The sequence below is a fragment of the Meleagris gallopavo genome, chromosome 7, assembly GCF_905368555.1.
Source record: "Meleagris gallopavo chromosome 7, MGAL_WU_HG_1.1, whole genome shotgun sequence".
Classification (NCBI taxonomy): domain Eukaryota; kingdom Metazoa; phylum Chordata; class Aves; order Galliformes; family Phasianidae; genus Meleagris; species Meleagris gallopavo.
Genome location: NC_139410.1, coordinates 11,178,829 through 11,204,638, shown reverse-complemented (window position 1 = coordinate 11,204,638; position 25,810 = coordinate 11,178,829). Strand labels below are relative to the sequence as shown.

Below are 25,810 nucleotides of genomic sequence, written 5' to 3'. Positions count from 1 at the left end.
ATGAACTGGAAAGGTCTCAGTACTCCCGTGCAATCCAGAGATGACAGAACATCAACAACTGCAGACAGAGCAACAACACAAGGACACATTCATAACACCCAGCATAGCAGATGATTGCAGTACAGCAACACAGCCCTGATATACTGCTTCAGATACTCCTTGATCCTCCTCGGTTATAGCTGTTAAGCCCAGAGCAATCAGACAGAAAGCAGTTCATGTTCTTGATATGGGCAGAAATGCACGACACAAACACCTTACCAACTTTGTTAGGGATTCAATATGCTTTGCTTCACTAAAAGATAAGCCAGCTATGGGCAATTAAATTTCAAGAGTTGGTCAACAAATATATTCCACAGAAAAGCACCAGTGGCGGTGGCTGAAGGGTCACTAAACCCTGCCAACAACACCGCTATTTTGCTTAGCTTGAGTGTAGATTCATAACTACGAGGTGTACTACCATACCTACAATTCTTTTTCACATTAACGAATACAGTGTTGAGCATAGTCAAATAACCATTTTCTTTTCCAACAATGTACGCTCCAAGAATTTTAGTCTTGATTGTATGATGCTACTTCAGTGCAATTGTATTCCCCATAGAGAATGGCAAAATTAGCAAATGACTGATTTCTGCTTCTAATAAACAAAACGCTTGCCTTTTCAAGTCCATTTTAGATGGCTGAAAAAGTCATTGTGTTTAGTTTTCCTGTTCTTTTTTTTTTTTTTCCTCTTCAAGTGAAGAAAGTTGCCATAACCACCACAGAAGCCATTTGGAAACTAACTCACATTCTTTCAAAACGTGCCTCAATTCTGTCAATGTTACAAAACAAAAATGTTTGGAAGATAAAAAAATCTTCTGATAAGAAATACACTGCAGGCTTGATAACACCTCAGCTGTTCAATGCTCTTTTATGTTACTCACACACATTTGTATCTATTTTATGGAGAACTTAAGAATATTTACAAAGTTTGAATTTCTTAGGGAAGAAACTGCAATGGAATATTTACACACTGAAAAAACAGTTTTATGCTGATCATTCAATTAAAACATTAAATTTTAGGAACAGTCCCGATAATGGTTAGAAAGCCAGCAAATAAATTACAAGACAAAGGCATAAGATCTCCATAAAAATGTTTTTATTCTTTATCAATGAAGACTGCATATGAAAAAAGGATCTACTGTCTGCTTTTCAACACAAGATACTGCAAAACAACAGAGCAGTCTTCCTAAGTAGCAGGGACAGTGGGGTATCCTGCTCCAGGGCAGAAGACAGCTATCAAATGCATCTCTTGCCCTCTAGCAATATAGAGAGGTAACGGTTTTCAGCTAGAGGTTAAAGAAATTACATCAAGAAATGCTACTCTGAAGCACTGTCCTATGGCATGTTTCCACCTTTTCTCAGTCTTCATCCTCATCTTTCACCTTCTTCTTTTTCTTCTTTTTTTTCTCTGTATTCTGGAAACAAACAAACATTGCTATGAATAAGTTGTAATGGAGAAGCAAAACAACACATGTAGCTAAGCAACAGAGCTCACACTCAAAGCATCTCCCCCAGCTGCCATGCTCAGCACAGCAGATGTTCCCTTGCTCCGCTGCTACTCCACTTGATGGTTAGAACACAGCAAGGGAAGTTTTGCTGTCTGTCACACACTGCTGGCTGCTCCAAGCTGTGGTCAGTCTGTAACAAGCAGTGTAGCTTCTCTAATGAAAGGAGAATAGATGAAATTCCATGTTAAGAACAGAATTTCAAAACTGAGCAATTAATTTAGTTATAGCATCCAGTCGGCTGCTGCTAGGAGACATCAAGTGATGCTTCATCTATTCAGCATGTATAGCCTTTGCTCTGCAGGAACCCTGAACAACAGAGATGCCTTTGAATCAGTACCAACAGATCTCTAGAGAAGTAGTAACAACAATGGATACTAAAGCTGGGGGTGGGCTCAGAAAAGGAAGGGAAACACTACTAGTGCACTGAGAAACTGCAATTTCTCAGACCTTATTATGTAATACAACTCTTTCTGAAATTTACAATGATGGATATTACTAAATGAAGTTGCTAGAAACAGTCCCTGCATAACAGGAGTTCAATAGGCAAGAATGTTTTCCACTTGCTCCATATATTTTGGAGGGAATCCATTCCAAAAAGGGTCAGGCATCTGTGCGGTTCTGCCTCACCTCAACTGTAGAGCTGGTGGGCACTTCCTCTGTCAGTTCCTCCTCCTCTTCTTCAGCTTGTTTTTTCTTCTCCTTTTTCTTTTTCTTCTTTTTGACAGGCTCATCCTCTTCTACATTTGTCTCTTCTGTACCACAGAAGGAAGAATAATAAAAAGCAGGTTGTTGATTATTACAAGTGTAAAAGGCAGAAAGAAAAAGCTTTCTATGAGATTTGAGAGAATGCAACAAGGATACTAAGAAAGCAAAAAATACCACGCTGTCTCCACACTCATCCTTAATCCTTTCCTCCCCTATTTGTATGACTACTGCTTGCTATTACCAAAATGTACAGCTACCTAAGACATAAATGACAATGTGACAGTACTAATCACATTTCACCCAAAAAGCACTCCTATATGCCATCTCCAACATTCAAAATAAGCCTGCATGTTTTATTTGCATTTCAGGTGCTCTTTTTGAAAAGAGACTGCCCACAGTTTGGCAAACATTTTCACTGGCATCACAAGAGCCACGGAAAGACTCAACAACCCACATTAGCAGTGCATTCAGCCAACAGCAGGTTATTGGCAACTGATTCCCTTATCTTCTCATTGGAAAGAGGCAGATCAGCAGTCATTCAGACTGGAAGACACAAAGACCTCCTAATGCTGAGCTGACAAAATATTTAATGAAAGAGTAGAAACTCTGTCCTGAAAAACAAGATTTATATAACCTTGGAGAACTGTTAACTCAAGGAGAGATTTACTCATGTTCTCTTACACTTATTTTTCACAACTATTTGCCAACCACTGATGTATTTAATCACTGTGGTAGGAGGACTACAATTTACCACTACTTCATCTTCAACAATATATGCCACAGTCTTAGGAATCTCCAGGTAAAGAAAACAAGCAGAAACCATTACCCAGCTGACAGCTTTTGCAGTAGCCAGCCTGCTACTGGAATATATCGAAGTTAAACTTACTTGCACAACTGAGTCAGTGCTAGATAGCAAGTTTCTCAGTATGAAGTACTCATGAGCACATTCATGATGTAGTAACCACTGTCCTTCAGTAGCTACAAAGATGCTGAAAATAGGAGTACCTGGTCTAGCTGCTACCCAGAAGCATGACTCAAGATGCTGTTTTCTCACTGTATTTCTCCAAAAAACATTTCAGCTTGAAAGTAATAAGTGAGTGTACTTACAGAAAGAAGGGAACAAAACTAGTATTATTACAATAAATAAATAAATAAATAAATAAATCACATCCTGAAATCTTCATTGTGCTGTTGCAAGTTTAGTACTTCAAGGCAGCAGAAGGACTGAGTCAAAAATAAGCTCCTATCTTTGCCATCAAAATAGCCTTCAAACAAAAAATGGGCTTTAAGTACAGAAAATTTCTAGACATTTCTGCAGCAAAATCCAGCCAACCAATACATGCATTTTTTGACATTTAAAAATGCCAGAATGAAAACAGCAAAAGGATTCCCAACAAAGGAACCTGTATATATGATTTTTAAGGGATTCTGCCATGCTTTGCAATTAACTGTGTGCAAACATAAGGAGCACAAAATGTGTAAGTATACTCACCTTTGTACTACTACTTATATGAGAGAGGTAAAATAACCCTATGCTACATTAAAGCCATACAGTATGACAGGACTGTATGCATCACATTTTGCTACGATACACGCTTTCACTCAGCAGGATGAGTAAGCTCTGCATTGTCAAGCGCAACACTGGGTAGCACATCTCTTGTTATTACCATGTGTGTCATCGAGTCTGAAACACCAGACAGTGGAATCCACCACAATTTACAACCACAGATAAAGCACTGAACACTTGCAGACAGTCACTTCTCACAGCTGGCAGCAGATGCCTTCAAGAAGATTTAAGTTGTTGCTTTCTAGCAAAGTTCATCACAGGACTTCATACATTTGAACCTAGGCAGAATGAGGATAAAGGCTCCGGGGGGGGCTACTCTTCTCCCTCTGGATCCAGTACTTCTAAGTCACACAAGCCCAGCAGGACTTCTTTGTGATACACAGCAGTTGACAAGAAAGCCACCAGCTGCTGCTGCAGGCACTAAGGCACAAAAAGCAGCACCCAGAAGAAGAGTTTGATCAATGGCCCTGCACAGCACTGGAAATCATTAGTTCCAGTATCCCACTTTCCGTCAGTCTGCTCTAAGCTTTTACACACCAGCTTCCAACACACCCTCCCTTCTCCATATGATCCCCACACACACAATTAAGTCACGCAGCCTATCAATAAAGACATCACATCATGACACTCCTGTCATTTAAGGCTTTGGGCCTTGCAGGGCTCACTCCATTAATTTAAGATAATGTTTCTCTTGGCAAGAGACACCTTCACAGGTAACAAGCTGCTACTATATCCTGATGCCTCCACACAACTTGAGTACCTCACTGGGGGCACTGGCTAGCCTCACTGGTGGTACATATTGTACAGCAACATCTAGCTTCAGACTTGGGGCAACAAAGTATCAGTCCTATTTCCCATTCTCCACTATTAACACATTTTGTATTAAAAAGCAACTCCTTAAGTGCATTATAACTTATTTCAGCCACTAACCCTCCCCTTAGTCTCTTTTAGGTGTAACATAAAAGGTGAATGTAGATTGAGGTCATGCCACCCCCCTTAGCCCCAGTGCTGCTAAGTTCCTGTCCAAGGTACTACCACCATACACACACCTCTAACAGGTAGAGAGAGAAAACCACACAACACATTTTGCAGGTGCATTTACATCTCAATCTAGCCCAACACAAAATACTGCTCCCCTTTACTACAAATATTAAAGCAGTAGTCTGACAAAGCACTTTTCAATGGCAGCTTTCCACCTCATTCCCATTCCTTACCTTCTTCATGGAATACGGACTGGATCAAACTTGATGTGGCTGAAGAATTCTTTTTTTCCTGGACTGCTTTTCTACCATCCCCACTTATTATGCAACAGCACAAACAGCAAGGGGAAAGAGGGGGGCAGAGACTTCTTACACAGTGTCTGTATGTGTAATCTCTGACCAGAGAAAACCCTACAAGTAGTGCACTGCAAAGAATAGAGTACTGCATTGAAAAGAATAGAGCCAAGAACAGCAGAAACTGAAATGCTTCTACATATTCAAGCAGATACACAACATAAATCCTAATGCTGGGACCTCTTCTGTACTCTTCTGTATGTTTCAGAACTTGAACTACTCAACAAACTTCTTGGACCACCACCCTACCAGCATGCTGTTGCAGACATATCAACTAGAAAAAGAGCAAGGTCATGGTTTGTCTAGCCTATGTCAGGAAGGGATGAAATCTATATACAGTTGATGTGATGTAAATAAGCTATATGCTTCTCCCATAGTATGTCAAGCATTTGGCACACACTTGATACAGAGACCTCAGGAAGAAAAATAGGAGCTATGAACATCCAAAGGATGCCTTACTATTCCAGGTACTTTAGGTATCATTAACTTTTCCAAAAATCAAACAGCACAGATTTCAGTAATTCATAAGTATTCTTATGAACACTCTGTACAACTCAAATCATTCTTGGTAGCTCAAGGGCAATTACTAGGCTCCAACCATTCTCAATTCTCAAAAAAGCAAAGGAAGAAAACAGAAGCAGTTTTCCTCTATAAAACACAAATCATTGAGTAACATTTACAAATAGAAATACCATCTTTGTACTGGTAAGAGACCAGGCTGGAAATAACTAATACTTCACCTGCAAGGAGCTCATGCCTACAAAACATCAATATTTTGGTAACAGAAAGGAGACCCAAGGGAACAATTCTGAGGCTATAGTAAGGGGATTTAGTTCAAAGGACTACCAAAAGCAGTAGCTGTGAAAACACTCACATTCTACAAAAACCAAATGGACAAAGTTCAAACTTTTAAAGTACTCAAGTGTCCTTGTTTCATTATGATAAGCACAAGAGAACAAGCTGGAGCACATATCTCAGATTTAAAGTACAAAGAATTCCCCCACCAATGTAATTTCAATTCTCCTAAGTTCAGTTTCCTACAAGTCGCTCCATACAAGTACACAGACACCAGGAATCAATTAACCAGTATCTGGAAAAATCACCTCTGTAAGTTGAGCATTAAGAAGTAAAGAGCCAACATAAGTACTCATAACCAGCCTCTGATTTCTTTAGAGCACAGCAGCACAGAGGAAGACAGAAAGAAAAGGCTCTGACAGTCCCAATCTGCAGAGCAATGAGCAGTAGATAGTACTGGGAGCAGTTCAAGCCCAGATCTAGTCCAGGGCTTCACAAGAAGAACTTAAAGTCCAAGTTACCTGCTGGGTACTCTACTATCATAGCAAGCATTAGGCCAGCCACTTAGGGGTGCTGCAAGTGTACACACGAAAAGAGGGACAATGTTGCACAAAGTGCAACAGAAACCAGAGTGCTTTGAAATCACAGCCCCAAACCTTTCTTCACACAGTATCTCAGAGAAGAAGAGAACAACTGTGGCCACAGTTGTTTTAGCTCTCTAGACAATAGCTCCTTGTGTACCATAAATTCAGACTGAATTTTCCAAGGGTCATTTAACCTCAAGTCCTGATGTTCAACTTTTATGTGCCGGAACACTCCTATACAGAATAAAACAGTATTCAGTTAAAGAAAGTTCAAGCAAGTTGTTTTTCGCCCCCCAAAGGAACCTTCTTTCTAGATGCTAAGAATCACTGAAGATGAGCCTACTATACAGTGCAAGAATAAGCAGAGTCTTACTTGTTAAAACGTTCTATGCCTACAACAGTTTTATCAGAAGATTTTTTTATTAATACTAATATATTGCGTCAGACCCAAGGAGAGTAACCAGGTATTGTGGATGGTCATCAGACCGCACAAAACACACAGCAGCATGCTAGCAGCAGATGCAGCAACTAACCTTCCATCTCTGCCTTGAACTTCTTCGCTTTCACTGCAACCCCTGCCTCCTGTTCTTCCACCTCCTGAATTTTGCGCTTCTTTGAAACAGCAGGAAGCGTAGAGTCACCGGAAGGATCATACACCTTTACTTCACTGTAATGAAGAAAACAAGTCAGTTCAGGTAATGACGAACTAGCCTCCAGGTAAGATCTTGAAGTTAACTTTCCAACACAATCTCCTGAAAACATTAGCAAAACAATCCTGCTCAGCTAACAAAGCATCTACAGGTAGTTGGCTCTTTCTCCAACACATGAATGGTTCATTGGTAATTAGGAGTACAGAATATATCCCATGAACTACAACTGTCTGATCTGAAGAGAAGGTATCAGCTCAACCAAGAGCTCAGTTCTGGTTTATATCTGAGATTCTACAGAGCACTTAAGTTACCCATTTATCTCTTGCCAGCTGAAAGTCTTCCTATCGCTGTTGTATGGTCACAAGTACATAGCTCCCTACAATTAGCGGAGTTCATAAGTGTACCCTAGGGTTATCAGAATCACAAGATTGGGAAGAGCTTTGTTTCCGCTTTCTCTGCACTGCTTCTCCACCATTACATTCAGAGGGCACAAGTTAGAAGGCAAAGTAATGGCTCATCTCTGTATCACTGACTTCACAAGACAGGAGAATACCTAATCTGTGGCTGAAGCCACCTCTATCTGAATACCAAAAGGTCCTTTGTTTAGTCTTTACCTCTTATAGAGACTGCAGAGAACCAGCTGCCCTTAAACACAGTTCTCTTCCATCATACTTTTTCAAGGACAGTTGAATCATTAGTAGCAATAAAGCAACTTTTTTCTAATTCAGAACAGAATTCCTAGAAGAGAAAGAAGTTCTAAAATAATAACCCTAAACTATTTTCCATCTGGAGATGTGAGCATCTAAACTTCTCTAAAGAAGGAATCTGAAGTAGCTACCTTGCAGAGGTTGCAAATGCAACTGAGACTAGTGATCAGACTGAGAAACACACAGCAATACCAGCAGGTAGCATTATCAGCTTCTCCTCTAAGCACCACAAACTCTGATGGGTATGATCACAGCATATTGCTTTGCAGAAACTGACTACACAACCTCTTGGGAACAGTGGATTTTGTTTCATCTCTGCAAAGTAATCAGACAACAAACTTCTGAAACTTTACTGTGATGTAATTAATTAATGCTGGGTATCTAGTTCCATACAATACTACGACATTCTTGCCAATATCCTTACAACACTAGTTTGGTCCTTCAAACAATATCCACAGAGCCGTAGCAGTACGACTGTATACTATGAAGATAATTTGAAGGAGACTGAGCTGGTGTACGGATCATGGCCAAAGTAGTTGTAACTTCAGAAAGTAAACATGCTCCTGAAAATAAAACTTCAGAAATTCCAGAATTCAAATTATTTTGAGTGCGTGAAATGAGTACTTTTAATCTCTTTCCCTTTTAGACAGCCAAACTAGGCTAAACAGCAAGAAGTTATCTTCAGCGTCTCTTCCCCCAAGCCTAGACATCTGCAGAACAAGCCTAACAGTAGAAACATGTCCCAGCAGGACTTGACCACTCCTCATTTCAAGAGGTCATAAACCTACAAGCATGCTGTCTTCTCAACACCTTAAGTTACTGCCTCCTTACACACACTGATGCTTCATTTACTGACAATTGTTTTTTCAAAAACTGCTCCAGAAAACACAGCCATCACTACCCTTTGAGACACTTAACAAATGGGAATGCAAGTTACAGCCAGCCTTGAAAAAGATGTGTGGTAAATGCAAATGGATGCAACGCTGCTAGTTTTTCCTGACAGAACTAACACCCCGCTCTACTTCTGCCAAGCACTTGCCCTTTCTACACCAAGGAATCACCAAAATGGGAAGGCCAGGTTAAGCAAGATGCCTGCAAACAAATTAAGTGAAAAATTCAGACATCACAGCTCAAATTAACAGTAATACATTCCAGCCCTTAAATGTTCAACCATCAAAGCTGCAATTCGTTCATTTCAGGCACCCGAAACTGCTCTGTTCCTTAAGACTCCGCTATTATGTATAGGACCTAAACAAGGAGATCAAGCTTTGCTCAAACTAAGTGGGTTTTTTGTACGTTTACTTTCCTAAAAATAAGATTTCTAGGACAGCTTTCAAACATGTCCAAGAAATTCATACAAACACCAATTTTCTCAATTCTAACTTTCTCAGACTTGCATTAAATAAAGCTGCTATGTAGTTATCTGATGATGTCAATAATTTTCTATTAGAAAATCAGGACTGTTTCCCTACTATACTGGCTTTACCATAACTGTAAAACATGGAAACATGGAAATTTGCATTAGTGATTAGGACATGTTATCAGTGTTTTAGAGCACAGAATATGTCTTCTGGATTTCAAGGCAGTCCAACCCGCAATGAAAAAGCTTCTCAGGAATAAAAGTATGAAGAGTTATTTACACTCAGTCAAGCTGAAAAGAAAAACTACTCACCTCTTGTTTTGATATTTGTCTGCCCTGGCCAAGGCTTTTCCAGTGCCACTTATTCTTCTTATCTAAAAGAAAAATTTAAAAGTGAAAAATAAATTACTCAGAACAAAAACAATTCACAATACAAGATTCAGAGCCCTTGAAAGGAATCAAAAATGGACAGATGGGCTTATGTGATTGGCCAGGATCTGGTACAACTGCACAAGTCTTTCTCCTAAGATTAGAATAGTGACAGGGTGACAACTGAGGTGAGAAAGGCCTCATGATGTGCCTTTCTAATACTGCTCTTCTAGAAGCCAGCACAACTAAGGGACATCTATAGTATGGGATCAAACATAGTACAGCCACATAAGAGGACTATAATTGGAAACTCACTAAACTAGTTCAAATTTGTGCGTGCTTCCTTTCTTGTAAGGACAACTGTATGTCAGGGTAGGTATCATTCTACAGCTGGCATAAAGCTGACCTTAAAACCACAAAACAGACTCAAAAGTTGATTTGATTAAATCTGTACTTGTCAGATAAGTTGGTGCTTTGGTATCAACTAACACAGCTCCTTCCTTCTGTTTCCATGGGAAGTACTGTGTCCTGTGAAATACTCAAAGAAGAATTGGCAAGTTTTTCTGGATTTTTCTTTTTTTTTTTTTTTTTTGGTACTAGCTGTACCAGTAGTACAACATAATAGCAGCAGATATAGCTTGGGAGGCTGCAAGGAGTCATAGCTTGCAATATCACATGCAGAAGGCATACTACCTTAAAGTGGAAAATGAATCCTATGTTGTCCCAGTATGCTATGCCAATGGCAGCAGATGGAACAGCAGGTACAGAGAGGCAAGACATGTATTAGGAGATGAGAGGATAATGCAGCAGCTCTTCTGTGATGTAAATAACATCTAGCTTTGGCTCTGAAAGCTCTGAGCTCTAAATACCATCAAGATTTTGAGAAATCACAATGAGAAACAGAGTGGAGGAGGAACAATAAACAAACTGGCTTCCTTCTTAAGTGAAGCAGTCATGACATAACAAGTCTATGTTTACAATTAATAAATAAATGTAGTAGAATCTAAGTGCATGATCATTTTCGCTTCTTCAAAGCCGGTATTTTTCAGTATAATGTATGCAGGGAACCACACAAACAAAAACTGACACCAGCTCACAGGTCCTCCAGTCAAGGTTTGGAGATATGCTACAGAGTAACAATGACACCAAAGATTCAATGTATCAGAAAATCATGCCAGAAACAGAAGAGGTACAGAAGTCATGTTTTTCAAGAAAGTCAGCTTCATTCAGCAATCCATGTACTTACTCCTCTCTCTTCCAAATGCCTCAGCCTTGTCTCTACTTTTAACCTGTTCTCAGCTCCCATTTCAGCACTGGTATCCTCTCCAAGGGCATCGTAACGAATAGTCAAGGCAGTCTTAGCTGCCAGCATTCGAGAAATCTGGGCAAGGCAAAAAGAATATTAAATGCTAAGACTGAACACAAGGCAGTGATTCACTCTGATCTGGAAGCTATAACCATAAACAGAAGAATAAGGCAACCTTCTCCTAGCAGCATTTAGTCCAGAAAATAATTAGTATGTCATTCTTTAGCACATACATACAGTTAAAGTAACACCATATTTTCTACATAAGTAGGGGGACACTTCTAAACCTAGCAAATAAGTTAGACATCTCCCACTCTACCTCAAGTTTTATCCCAGGTCATTTTGAGGTATAATTTTCAGGTGAATAGCATTCTCCAGAATTCAAGACATCTTCATCCAGCTGCTTTACAAAAACCTAAGCTCTTTAAATGCAAGACATGGAAGTTACTACCTTCAGCACACAGTATGAACTTGATTTTCAAATAAGACTAACGCCTGATACAGCTTAGCCTTCTACCACATAGAATAAAGCAGTAAAATATTCCTTGAGAAAACCAGTGTTATATCACAACTCAGCAGGTATGGATCTATTACAGAGTTGTGTTGAACAGACCCCTTCCCCTCTGTCAACAGGAATGGACACCACAAAGATTTGTGGGACAGTGCTATAACCACAAAGCAGAACAGGAGAGAAGGCCACGGAAAGTGCCTTAATCTGAAGCTCAAGTCATCTCAATGACAGACTTCCACATTCTGAAAAAAGCAAGCTTCAACAGTTCTGAAACTCACCTTTCCTTTGTTTTTGGCAGTTGTTTGTCCCACTAAGGAAGCATGATAGATAAGGCCAAATTTAGGCGTGTCTCGCTTAGTCTTCAGTGCTCTGAAGAGCGCTTTCTCAGCACCCAATATCTGAACTGTTGAGGCTGGATGTTTTGCCAGATTCAAGAGGGAACCTAGAAGGAAGTGACACAGGAATAGTACTCTATCAGAAGAGCAGCTAAACAAGCACAATACTAGATCCCTACAGTATTCAAAAGCAGGAGATCTGAGCACTCAATTTCTCTACAAGCTGTTTCATGTCAATTTCCCGAAGAACAAGTAAGCCATTTCAATCTTTCATGCTTAAACTTGTCTCTGATTTCAGCAAGAGGAAAGAAGGGCGAGTCGATAAAACATTTGGTACAAGAGTAATGTCTACTCCTGATCAGGTCCCATTGACAAGAATACATCATCACACAACTACAGCAGATAACCAAAACAAGGCTGCTACAAATGCTTGAAGCCAGCTTCTCAGTATTTTATCTGACTGGACTGTCAGAAGGGGGCTCAGTGTCTCAGAAGAGGTAGTGACTTAAGTTGCCCTCATATTCCAAAAAGGATTCAGGCCAACCAAGAACTACATCATCACAGACTAGTACCAAGCTCACACTCATTCTCAAGAGATGTTAATCACTGTCTTGCATGACGCCTTTAGCCAATTAGCTCCCGAGAGAAAACTTGTGATGAGATCAACTAAGCTTTCTTTACAATGGCTAGTGTGACCCACCTGCGTGAGCAATGAGCCTTGCTCCAACCAGTTCACCCACCATGACAGTGAGATTAGGAGCAATGGCCATCATTCTGTTCTTCAGGTAGTCATACAGCTGTGTCCGATACTCAGAGATCTCAATCACCTGGCATAGACAAAGTTTAGTTACACAAATCAGAATTGGCTGACAGACAAATCAAAGCCCTAAATGAAAGTGTTGAAAATTCCAACCAAGGAGGCTAACAGTGCAAATTACACAATCAAGAGTCAGTTACAGAAAGCTTTATATAGGGAATATTCCCAGAGTAGAGTTCCATCCATGAAGTATATTGGATTTGTATTGCTCATTCTCTCATGCAACCTATTTTTTCACAGAGCTCCTGATAAAGGAGCTGACAACACGCCAAAGACAGCGAAGCAGAACAAAAATACTTAGTAAGGACATTTTCTTTAGGACAAAACACTGGAACATTCAGTTTTCACATAAATCTTTATCACCATTCTCTTTAAATAGGATAAATGGTCTTTACTTGTTCCATACAAATACACTCAATTAAAGCACACATAAAAAAGCAGCCCAGTCTAGACTGAGAACAGGAACTCACTATTCCTAACCCTGCCACTCCCTGGTAAAGTCACAAAGGGATTAAGCTGGCACCAAAGTCAGAGGGAGTTCATACACAATACAAATGAAAGGAGAGGGCTCCCAGTTCTTTTTAAGCCTCAGCGCGCCACTTTTAACTCAGGGCTTACCACCCAGCTTCAAAATGGACAGGTTAGAAAGAGGTTGCATAGTTCCATTCTCCTAAGGGCTTAAAAACACACCGATGCCAGAATTCCATGCAAAAGGAAGACACTTGCAGAAGGCTTCAAGTAGACATCAACAGATTGAGATGGCTCAGATGAGGTAGTGACTGTGCACCCTCATGTTTGTACATCAGGAGAAACACAATATAGGAATCATCACTGCCATCGTGACTGTGTTAGAAAGACCCTAGTAAAACCTCTCCATGGTAGAAGAGTCTCTGATGTTGTCAGGCAATGAGGAATTTCTACTGCTATTCATATATATGTACATACCTGATCACAGAGATGGATTATGTTGTTTATATCTTCTTCTGATACTTCTGTTCCCATAGAAATCTCAGCAGCAGCTTTTACATCTTCCTCAATCTCCTCTGGTAGGATGTCAGAAACATCAGAAGACGCAAAATTTCTTCTATCTCCTGCAGGGGACAGATGAAAGCATGTTTGTAAGTGAGTGCAAGATGAACAAGTATGAAAAGAACAGAAACAAAGATAAAGGCTAAAATAACAGTTAAGTCTGCTATCATCCTATCCTAAACTCCCAAAATAACCATTTATGTTCAGACTTTATTTAGGCTACCTGAGAATGGTTGGGAAAATTAAATTTGGAACTAGAAAAAAGCCTTTATTCTGTAACACCAAATACTTCACCTTTTCAATAGTTTCTTGCTGTAAAATTTCCAGTCACAAGATTACAAAGGAGGAATACCAGGAAGCAAGCAGTCACTTTTAACTAACCAAGCTTAAGTAATTCTTCCTACAATTGGAAGAGAAGGAAAAAAAAAAGCAGCTATAGTCAAAAGGAACAGCCACAAACAGGCAGCGAGTCCCTTTACATCGTATTTGGCAGCTAATATCCAAATTGATCTGCTGATTAATTCTGATTGTAAGCTATGCTGGTGGTCTTCATGAAGAACTGGCTGGTCATATGATATTAGCTTTATATCAAGCTTCAGAATTTCAAACTGCATTAGCGTACAGAGGCAACTATACACCACTTCTCTACTGGCCCTACGTACACTGCTCTTGATGGTGGGATTGTACACAACACTGTGAGCTACTGGAGAGCAAGTGGCTGGTCTACAAATCTGTGTCATAACATTTCACATTAGTACACAGTCTATTCCCCAGGCTCACGCCTCCTCATTACTCACCAACTTTCCGCACACATTTACAATACGTTAGGTTATCTGTGATGATTTTACCCAGCTCAGGGAAGTGCCAACCATACCATTCTCTACAGCGCATGATATAATTATTCAGTTCTTTGTCCAGGTCATCAAGAAGTGCTATGAGAAAGAAGAATGGACATTTGTTTCTTACAAGGAAATTGAGAAATGGTTAACTCTTACATCGACAAATTTAAAAAAAATGTACAGAGATAAAAGTAGATAAGTTGTTCCAGAAGTAATGCCTCCTATTTGTTTCCATGGAAACTATAACAGATTCAAAAAGCACAACACCACTATTTGATAAGGCAAATTCTCATCCACCAAACACTTTTTTTTCCCCCAACACAATCACCACCATTAGCTATACATATTCATCGGCAGTGAAAAAGTCTGCATGCTGCATTAGTAAAAGTATGCACCAGAGGGGGGATCCACTGTCATCACTGCCTCACTGTGCTCCCATGCACTGTCTAGTGTCCAAAAATGTTCAACAAGCATCAGTGAATGTCAATGGGTGCCAATTTTTTCACACAGATGAATTCAACAACACCTTCGTTTCATACATGCATCCATGTCAGACGCCATTTTATAAGACTGCCCCTTTGCTCCCATATGCCACACAGTAGCAAAATACAACACCATATTGGTGGGAAGGTTATACTTCCACTACCATACCACCTATATTCACCTCTGACATCGCTGGCCAACATAATAAAACAGGAGGCATTACTTTCAGAGCAGACCTCATTTTATCACCAAGATTTTATGGAATGAAACTTAAGTTTCAGTATCATGTAAGTCTTCAGTTTTCAGAGAACTGCATAATCCTAGGCACAACAGTGCAGAAACATTAGAATTACCACAAACGTGGTCTGAAAGTTTCACCACTGGGACCACCTTGGAGAACAGACTCCTTTAACAGCTGCAAAGGGCATCCTCTTGGATGGGGCACAGGAGCCACTGTGATTCTCCCTCTCTATCAGAGAAGTGCTACACACACAAGATGGATGTAATAATTAGCCACCTAATAAACTTTACAGAAAAAGCCTAATGGTGAGAATGTATCTTATATTCAGTTACTTCATTGTATTAAGCCCTTTAATTGACTTTATAGTATAAATGCATCCTACAAATCCAACAGGCTCACCAGCTAGAAGATATGACTGATAACTGGATTTACAACATCAACATGTAACACCCACGGCATATATTGCTACAGAGCCCTGAGGCTAAAATATTTCCCTCTAGTGCAATACCAACATTCCCATCTGTTGTCTCAGTGGTAGTGACGAAGGAACTGAATTAAATCATTATTTTCAGCTTAACTATGTTTCATCATTGACAGCAGTCTGGGAATTAATATTCCAAACAGGATTCTTCGCTACTGCTCACAGCAAGAATGTTGATTACAATGTGGATGTCTTCAAAGACAAATGAGGAATGGGTGTTCCTATCTGTGTTTACAGTTGCAGTCTGTTTTCCATTAAGAAAGCATGGGCATGGAAAACAGCATAAAATACTGTAGTGGTTTTTACATCTCTGCATCTCCAGATCGCTCCCTATGTGACCTACCATGAAAGTGAAGATTCAGAAAGCCCTGCTGTGTGGGGCCCAGACACTCTCCCAAAATAACTGAGGTGAGACATGTTGGGAAGTGAAGTCCACAGAGGACTGAACTTACACTGCCTGTATTTAAACTGATCTCTATGCTAAGAAAATGGACATTGGCTTACCGCATGACCCTAACAACATTACTGTTTGTGGTAAATCCTATTGAGTTAAGAAACCTTATGCCTAGCTGAACACAATATAATTTATTGTAACATGCTAAGGAAAAAAACAACACCAATACTTTTCTGCAACCAGCATCAAGAAGGCAAATAACATAAGCTGAACCATTAATAATTTAGGCTGTAAATATACTTACAAATTGCCTGAACAATCATGGTATCTACTTTGTCTGGGCTGAATTTCAACTTGTATCGAGAAAGGCTGTGGATACAGAAATAATTTCATCAGTACACTGACATCCCACTGCAGAGCACATCCCACTCGTCCCTATTTTACAGGAACGTGGTTGTCCATGCACTCATTCATACCAGCTCAACTTTGTGGCACTGACCACTCCCACTTGTGACCATTGAAAAAACCCTGATGACACAACCTGTGGCATATGATGAACATATGTTCAACAGCTGTGACATATACATGTGCATATGCTATGAAAAAGGTGAAAGCAAAGGCTAACCATACCACATGCATCAGACTGAGCACGAACACTGTGGCAGGAAATAGGTTTCTGGTTTCCTTCTGCACTGCTTCCCACAAAAATTATTTGTCAATAGCACTTTCAGTTCTGCAGCAGTTGGAAGCGATCCACAAAACACAAACTACACTGCAACAAATATCAGCAATGGTAACGAGAAGTAATAGAAGAAACTTCCCAGAACAGACTATCACTGACTGAGAATGTCCATTATCATCTGGCTTTCAATATATGTTAAAAATTTCTACAGTAAAACACATGATATCCACTTAAACCTTCAATTTTTTTTAAATATTAATGCCTATGTTCTAGACATCATTATCAGCAACCAATGCATTTTTAAAGAATTAGCTACAACAAAGCAGTTCTCTAACTTGTCAATGGCTACAGAACAAGCTCATGTCAGAAAATGAATTAAAAGTTCTCATGAGTGTATGCCTGACCCTGTGCTAATCCAATAATTTTTTTCTATTTAACTACTACTCCACTAAACCTAACAAGAAAAGATATTTCTCCCTTTAATATTTCCATTGTATACATTATGTATGCATGTATGCCAGTGTAAATCAGCAAACCATAATCCTCCCATCCCTAAATAGCAATGGAGTTTTAAACTAACCACTCAACTGCTACAGAGACATTTTACACAAAACTCTGTAGTAAAGGGAAAAGAAACTATCAACTTTGGCGTGAGGCTGAAGCCTTTCCCCAAGAAGGTGGTTGCAAACTGAAAATCCCTGTGAAACAAGGCTTCAAGTACACATGTATGTTGATTTATAAAGTGAATATGAAACCGTATCACAGCACAGAGCAGCCAAGTACACGGGAGTAGGGCAGTGACAGGATGAGACAGAGCTGTGCTAGGAACTCACCTGTGTGCCAGACCCAGACACATAGCTGCCATCTCTCGAGAAGGAAGCCCTGTAATAAGCCCTTCGATCTGTGAACGAATCCCTCTCATCAGCTCTGTAACCATCGGGCTGTGTATACAACTCAAATTCAGCTTATCCTGCAAGATGGAAATCGTTGAGTCCAAGTCAGACACGACAATGATATTTCTCTAAATCCCTTCTTCCAGAGCTTTATCTCATTACGCCTGGCTTTCCCATGGCAATTCTGTGGTCACTCAACAGGTTCAAGTCTTTTCTCACGCTTAAGGTAGTGACAAATTCAGTTCACTACACCGTAACAATCCCAGTTTGAAGAGGAGATGTATAATTAAGCCTCTATTTGCTACATAGGCACTGGAAGTGAAGAATCACAATTTTGAAGTTTACTGGAAAGTTTGGTCCCAGAGAGAAAATTCAAAGGCAGAGTATATGAGTTTTCATTTCTTCAAGGTTTGGGATCTTTTTCAGAGAACAAAAATGAATAATTAGGTCAGAGTCCTTGGTGGCATTCACTTCAACTCTGAAGCCTTCTCTGTTTGCATCCCACAACAATCTAACACAGGATGAGAATATGGCTGAATAAAACTCCCTGGAACAGGCAGCAATCAGACATGAGATGTGAATCTAGGATTTGACAGCTAGGAGATACCAGAGAAAGTAGACCACTTCTACAGCACTTCTTCCTCTGGTAGGCAAGAGTTGGAGGGACATCTGATCATAAGGAATAGAGATTCTACACACCACAAACACCATAGTGCCAGCAGGTTCCATTGCTAATAATTTTTATCTTTCTAGAACCTGTTTATAAGATCTCAGTAGTATGAAACAGAAAGACAAAAACAGGAAAGTCAATAATCACCTTTATGACACCACCAAGTTTAGCATCTGCTACAGCCAACTGTTCATGGGCATCTTTTGCCACTATCTTCTTGAGAATTTTCTTCAAGTTCTTGCTGAGCTTGCCTTCTACGAGAGCTGTAGATGCTGTAGAAAACAAGACCACCAAAAATGCAGTTTGTTTCCTTTCCTAAAACCTGCAACTATATGATCTCTAACTTGGTATTTTTATTTTGACTGCCACAGTAGCTTTAGTCTGAGCTGCAATACCACTTCACTGCGTGGTAGCTAAAATAAAAACAGAAATAAATTATATTCTTGCCCTATTGAAGACCTAGACCAGGAGTCATTTTCCCACCTGCTTTACCTCGCTTCACCTGTTTCCAATTCAGTTTTTCTGAATTTTGCTTACAGACTGCTACAAGTACATAATATGTCTGTACGATCAATAAGCATACAGAGATTAGGCTCAGTAAGATTATCACAGTGGAAAGATAATCAAAATAAATGGAAATGCTCACCAGTGTTGTAGGCTCACAGTAAACCCCACAAGAAGCAATCTCCAGAAAGAGATCCTTCCCCAGTGAGGGTCAGCCCTTAAATGGGGTCTAGGAGAGGTGCAGCCAGGCTCCACCCTTCTGGTCACACAGCTGAACTGCCTTCACCTGTGCTCCCACAGCTGACTCAGTGCTTGCCTCAGGTGGTCAATCAGAGGTTCAGGCTGTGATCCAACAGTTCCCATACATACATCTTAGATGTAAATTTCACATTTCCAAAAGCAAGGTTTTAAGGGAACATTTTGTATACAATATAATTAACCAGGTTCATTAATCCACAGCTGAACTATCTTAAATTGAGCAATGGCTTATTTGCATCCTGTGCTGACAGTAACATATATGGTCCTTCAAAACCCAAAAAAAAACTACACTGCACCCATGGACTGGGGAGTCAGAAACAGACCCTTTTAGTACACACCACATAGACTGAAGAACTTTAAATGGATTGTTTTCATACTTAAGTATTAACTGACCTGTAAGAGGTTTAACACCACACAATATATTTTAAGACAGCACAAATAAAGCCCTCTGTGCAGATCAACTTTGTACTCCACTGAACTTCTGTGGTTGATGCAACATCTTCAACATAACACACAGAACACAAGCCAGTGATTTTTTGATTTCTAGAACCTTAAGGAAATGCAAGGGCAAATTGTGTGCTCACTTACCTTTTTCCTCTCATCCTTTCTAGAATGGAGATAAGTTATGAAACTTTCAAGATACCGAACAGCTCCTGAGCCTCATAAAACAGGCATTTACATAACAATCTCTTCAAAATAAATGTAACATAGGGAGCTTGAGTAATCTTCTCCATTTTCCACATAAACTCAAAGCTCTAAATTAGGGTTTTCCATTGGTTTTATTGCTTTGTTGTTCAGGTGTTGAGATTTTTTTTTGCATATTTTAAAACCAAACTAGCAATAAACCTAAGCAAAAGCAACATACGCCAAAAAAACACGCCAGAGAAATATACTGCAGCTTCAGTCTCAACTCTATCATTTGCATACATGACACCTCCATTTTCACAGTGTTTCCTTAGCTTCCTCTAAAAGCTACCCCTACTACCTTAGAATATGAAGATCCATTATTTGGTAGTAAATATGAGGTATAACATCCACTTACAGAATTTATACAATGCCAGTCCATTCAGCATTAACAATCATGCTATCCCTGAACAACTAGCTAGCACTTTCATCTTTTCTGTTCAAACTAATCTGCAGCATTGAAAATTTAAGTGTTTAAATAGTAAAAATTACTGAATATAAGGCTTTCAATTTTCTTTAAGCACCTGAATTTCTCTGAAGTGCAATATTAGCATTTTTTTCTGCTGCAAAAATAAAAGGTATAACACCCATACAACAAGCAGTTATAGTGATATATTGTCTGTTGTCTCAGTGGTAGTGACGAAATACTGACTCAAATCAGCTACATTCAGTTCCAACAAGTATCCATCATTGACAACAGACTACGTGCATCAAATTTCTACATGGCGCTCATTAGTAAATTGCTTGGGCAATAAGAGTGACATGAAAAAAGACTTCATTATGTCTCTACTATACTAGAGTGGGTGGATGACCTCATAAAACAACAGAAGCAGTTGCCTTTGAAAGATGCATTATTTAAAAACTAGGCAAAGTAAAAACAGTAGAGACAGAGGTAAGCAATGAGTGAACTATTGCCTGACAGGTTAGAGATTGTTGTTGTTTGGCTGGCTTTTATTTTTTGAGAAACAATGCCAACTTTGCCTTACCAGCAAGCGCTTCCGTTGTGTCCTGAAACTTTTCAAAGTGTTTCAGTTTTACTCTGGAAAAAAAAAAAGAAAAATACAAGTATGTAAACAAATGTACAAAAACTAGACGCTAAAAAACGCTTGCTTGCTTTTTTTCCTGCCACCACTATTACAGTTCCCTTCTTTGACCAATTGCAAGAGAGCAGAGATGAATATTCAGATCCTCCAAAAGGAAAAGGAGCAATATATTTACAGACAGATATTAAACACGTGAATTTCAAGACTGCACCCTGATTGTCACTGTTGACTGATAACACTATCCTTCTCATATTCAAAAGAGAACTTTCTGCCTCCATGGAACACAGCCTGCACAGCTGAGATTTAACTCTCTTTTCCATCAAGAATTCTTCAAATCTTTAAGACTGAACTGATTCATTGCCCCAGAATCCTCAAGTCCTCCCTTGTAATTACATGTTAGAAGTTTTGAGCTGAGCTTAAAACAAACAACCAGTATACAGAAAATTCTTCCATCGCCTAACTGCTCACTAGAGCCAAAAATCATATATGCAGTGTTTAAACACTGTGCCAACTCCCAGAGCTCAAGTTCCTTCTCCCCCTCACATAATCTGAGGGTGTTGATATCTAGAGTCCCAGTGAAGAAGCTATCACAATCCAGTAAATTCCTTGTCAAGGGCAGGCATTTAACTAATCCAGTTCCGATTAACCACTGTGCTTTGTGAGTCAAGTATCTGCAAAAGAAGCAAGGTCACAGATAAAGCTGAATGCCTGAATTAAGAACACAAGCCCAACAAAAGCCCCAGGCTTATTCTGATGCCTTTTTAGAATCATTAGAAATACAAGAACTAACTTGATCAGAGAACAGATCCATTAAGAGCCATATGCTGTCTAGCAAGTGGCCAGGATGATGTTTCCAAGACAAGATTAACAACACTTCAAACAGACAAATGTGGAATATTCTGTCTTCTCTTCTAAATATTCCTCCAGAGCAGTACAAATCCAAATCACAAGTCATAGCTTGTTCAGAGGTATCTGTTCTAACCAAAGCTGGTTAGAAATGCTCCAATAAAAACACCCTAAGCAGACTTGGCAGGAATTCACCATTGTTCCCAGCCTTAGGACTATTTGCTAGAAAGGCCAGCTTGGTCAGCAGGCACTGCAACCTCAGGCAGCTGCTCAGCAACACTAACAGTCATTGGTTGCATGGGAAGCAACGCTAACTCTCAACTCACAGAAGGTTTCACATGCTATGATTGAACCACAATGCTGGATTGAACCACAACGGGTTTTTATTTCAAGAATTTCCTGTGAACACAAAAACATGTTATATCAGCCAGTTTCAGCATTACAAACTTGGATGTTCTTGTCAGAACACCCAAAACTCCTTATAATATTGTTCTTTCTTCCATGGCATGTGGTAAAAACTTTCACAGCTTAATTATGCAGCTATATGTGTGTATATATATATATGTGTGTGTGTATATATATATATATATATATATATATATAATTTCAAGATAGTACTTAATTTCACATTACTGGTGTTCACAGCTTTTAAGTTTTTACAATATTTAAAAGTCAACACTTGTTTCTGAACCTTAGGTTAATAGAGCTATACAGGCAGCTATGTACTTCTGAAGTCAGGCTGTCACCCCCACATCAGGCTGCTTACATTTTGTTTGCTTTTTCAGGAGTTTCAAACTCCTTCCACAAACTGTCAACTTCTTGGAGTTTTTTCTCATTCAGAACCTGCAGACAAAAACAAACAAAACACAAGTATATTAAAGCACTCCTGAACAACCTTAAAACCTGCATTCAGTAGAGATGACCTGGCACAGATCCATGGCATATCCTACCACTGGAAGTTATACTGCAAATTGAGTCAACAAACGCAATTATGGTAATCTCCAGTCTCACCGTTCTGTCTCAACATCTTCATCCCATCTGGAAGGCAACTGAATTTACAGTCTTATACTTGCTTTCAACTGCATTATAGAAGTTGCTCAACAATGGCTAGGTCTTTTTGAACCTGCACCATCAAAGCAAAACCCTCTCCTTGTTTATCAAAACTGGTCCTGCTCCACCTCTTAAAGGATTCATTCACAACCCCAGTGACCCAAAACCAAACCTGTCTCTACCCTGGGAAAATACAAACACGTCTGGGACACCTCACAGGAAGGAGTGATCCCACACCTTATTTTCATGAATCCAAATGAGCCCAAGGAAAAAAGGACATCACAGTAGGAATGACTTTTCACCACAGCTCAGTAATCATTTGAGTTAAAATTGCTTAAGATGGAGCAATGGCTTAATCCCATCCCTGGTCAGAGGGGATTCCCTTTCAGTATTTAAACAGGAAAAGGATAACAATTACGCCATTAGACCCTACACACATTTCACAAAATGCTGAGTGTACTGCAAATTCCTAGAAAATTGCTCAGGAAAACAGCACTGGTAAGATCCTTATAATGTTAAGTTCTTTATACCTCAGTAAAAATGTTGGATTGAAGTTGTGACAACTTCACAACCACAGCACAACCACAATTTGACTTGATGCAGTGCAAAAATCGTTCTCGCACCCTTGCAGATTTTTAAACTGAGGTCAGAAGAGGTTCTTTATTTTTTAAAATTAATACTGAGCAAATAAACACGATGACTCATTTCCCACAGGTCTCTGAGGCACAAGACAACCTTTGGGCACATCTACCCCTCCGCAGCCTATTGATTCTTTGCTTTGGATTGGATTCATCTTTGATATGGACTGGGTTAGTCCTTCCTACCCTGAAGCTCTGTCTCTATAAACAGACATCAAGGAAAGCACAAGCATACAAGCTAATAAATCATCGTTGCTAGTATATAAAAATTATGGCTGCCTATGGGCATTTAATGTCCCACCAAATACTAAGATATATTGGAGCAAGACTTCCAAGAACTAGAACACTTGCCTTTACTTCATACACACTCTTCGCTCCTCTGATGGGAGCAATATCTACAAGAGAACACTGAAGAGCTACCCAGCTTGCAAAGGAAGATGGTTCTGTTCACCAAAGCATAAAGGCAGAGCACAGTTATGTTGGCTACAGATAGCTTGTGAACACTGCTGAAAAGGGAAGAGGATGACAACTGTTTCCAAAAGTTTTGAAACCTAAATTCTCTTCAGTTCTCAGGGAATTAAAGAAACAAGCTAAACAGTAACTATCTTTAGAAGCTGTCTGAAAAAAAAAAAAACCCCAAACACTATAGTGAATACTTTGATGCAGAACAAACATACAGATAGGACAATCACATAAACTTGCAGCTATTGTATGGAGGAAAGGAAAGCTCGCTCTGTCCTGCAGATGTGCAGTGTGCATGGGCCCTCCTGGCAGCTGCAAACAGAACCAGCGTGGCAAAACAAAACATGCCTCCAAATACACATCTTAATAAAAAGTTAATTATGCTCAGTTCTAGCAGACAGCTTCCAGTTCTCTTGCATTCAACCCAGACACAAACGCAGTTCGCTCTCCCAGGGTACGTTTAAAGTCTGCAAGGGAATGCTGCAGCTTGCTGCCTGCCGCCCTCTGCTGCCTGGCAGGGACACCACAGCTGGGCCCAGCACACAGCTGCTGACATCAGCAGCAACAATTCTGCAGCGGAGTTTCTTCAGTTCTGTGTCTCTCCTGCTTTTATTTTACACCAATCTTGGTTTCACTGTCCTAAATATGTGCTGTTTAATCCTCCTGACTCCTGCAGAATTACAGAATAAAATCACTGAATCTCCTGAGTTAGAAGGGACCCTCGTGGATCACTGAATTCAACTCCTTGCTCCACAAAGGATCAAAAGTCAAACCCTTTGTCTGCGTGCACTGTACAAACACATCTTGAAGTCCCAGCAGTTCAGGGCCATGCCCACTGCTTTCTGGTTCAGAACCTCTCCCTGACCCCCAGCTGCCCCTCCCCGACACAGCTCCATGCCGTTCCCTCGGGTCCTGTCGCTGTCACACAGAGCAGAGCTCAGTGCTGCCCCTCCGCTCCCCGCAAGGAGCTGCAGCCACCATGAGGCCTCCCCTCAGCTCCCCTGCTCTGGACTCAAGGGATCTCAGCCGCTCCTCACACATCTTGCCCTCAGTCCCTTCCCCATCTCTGCTGCCCTTCTGCGGACACTTTGTAATAGTTTTATATCCTTTTTACATTGTGGTGCCCAAACCTGCACGCAGTGCTTGAGGTGAGGCCGCACAGCACAGAGCAAAGTGGCACAATACCTGCCCTCCACCACCTAGCTAAGCTAGGCTTGACATACAGCACTGTTGTGCAAAGACAAAGTGTGACAGAGAATTTGACTCACCACATTAGTTACTTTCTTTCACACGGAAATAAAACTTTCGTTAACAACAGAGCAGCAGAACGATGGGCCACTGCCCGGAACCCTGGGGCTGCTACCCATATTCCTCCCTACAATCCGCAACGCGGGCCCTGGGCCTTCTCCCACCCACTCGGCTCCCGTGGGCCAGAAGCCCCAGGACTGACAAAGGACACCGACCCGTACCCGACTCCCCTCACCAGGACGGACACGCCGCATCTCCGCGCCGCCCACCAGGCCCCAACCGGGTGCGAGGCACGGCCTCCTCACTACCCCCAGACCGCGCGCCGATACCTTACCTTGAAGATGGCGTAGCCGGCAGCGGTCTCGAACAGCACCAACATGACGGCAACGGAACGGAGCCAGGGGCGGCCAGCGGCAGCACAGCCACGTGCGCGCACGCACGGTACCCCCCCCCCCCCCTTCCCTCCCCCAGTTAAGCACGCGCGCACCGGAAGAGGAAGCGGGCGCAGCGGAAGTGACCTCACCGGTAGGGGAAGCGCTGAGGCCGCCCGTCGCGCGCGCTCCCTACAGGCCACGTGGCAGTAGGCGCGCGCGGCGGGCGCGCGCAGTGGGCGGGGCTGGGGCTGCCGCATGTATAACCGTTACCCCGGGGGGGAGGGCTGTTTAGTGGGAGTGGTTGCACGAAGGCAGCGCGCTGAATGTCTGGCTGTCGCGCTGTGCAAGTTTCCGCCTATAAGCAGCGGCCTAATGGGCTGTGCTGCGACCGAGAGCCGCGCGGT

At 40.8% G+C, this 25,810-nt stretch overlaps 1 protein-coding gene and 4 non-coding genes across 5 annotated transcripts; all 5 read right to left on the bottom strand.

Moving 5' to 3' along the window:
- Window positions 1-1,113: 1,113 nt before the first annotated feature.
- Window positions 1,114-25,517, bottom strand: NOP58 (NOP58 ribonucleoprotein). Its single transcript, XM_010713471.3, has 15 exons — window positions 25,367-25,517; window positions 22,401-22,477; window positions 20,732-20,784; window positions 18,447-18,571; window positions 17,570-17,706; window positions 16,359-16,423; window positions 14,414-14,548; window positions 13,533-13,678; window positions 12,471-12,597; window positions 11,714-11,877; window positions 10,865-10,999; window positions 9,562-9,623; window positions 7,066-7,199; window positions 2,175-2,299; window positions 1,114-1,454 (listed from the first exon to the last, which is right to left on the bottom strand). The coding sequence occupies exons 1-15, from the start codon at window positions 25,409-25,411 to the stop codon at window positions 1,398-1,400; spliced, it is 1,587 nt and encodes a 528-aa protein (XP_010711773.2). The 5' UTR covers window positions 25,412-25,517; the 3' UTR covers window positions 1,114-1,397.
- Window positions 12,254-12,339, bottom strand: LOC116216863 (small nucleolar RNA SNORD11). The gene has a single exon (XR_004160424.1). It is a non-coding gene; the product is annotated as a small nucleolar RNA SNORD11 (small nucleolar RNA).
- Window positions 13,344-13,427, bottom strand: LOC116216864 (small nucleolar RNA SNORD11B). Its single transcript, XR_004160425.1, has one exon. It is a non-coding gene; the product is annotated as a small nucleolar RNA SNORD11B (small nucleolar RNA).
- On the bottom strand, window positions 15,696-15,783 carry LOC116216868 (small nucleolar RNA SNORD70). The gene has a single exon (XR_004160429.1). It is a non-coding gene; the product is annotated as a small nucleolar RNA SNORD70 (small nucleolar RNA).
- LOC116216867 (small nucleolar RNA SNORD70) lies at window positions 20,361-20,449 on the bottom strand. Its single transcript, XR_004160428.1, has one exon. It is a non-coding gene; the product is annotated as a small nucleolar RNA SNORD70 (small nucleolar RNA).
- Window positions 25,518-25,810: the final 293 nt, after the last annotated feature.

What these genes read in the sequence shown, in the direction of transcription:
- NOP58 (XM_010713471.3), bottom strand. Translation starts at nt 25,411, where the DNA reads ATGTTGGTGCTGTTCGAGACCGCTGCCGGCTACGCCATCTTCAAG. An exon ending in AACTTGGTGGTGTCATAAAG is followed by an intron (nt 17,707 to 18,446) that starts GTGATTATTGAC and finishes TCCATCTTGCAG; the next exon opens with GATAAGCTGAATTTGAGTTG. An exon ending in AAGGCTCATTGCTCACGCAG is followed by an intron (nt 11,878 to 12,470) that starts GTGGGTCACACT and finishes ACTTCCTTCTAG; the next exon opens with GTTCCCTCTTGAATCTGGCA.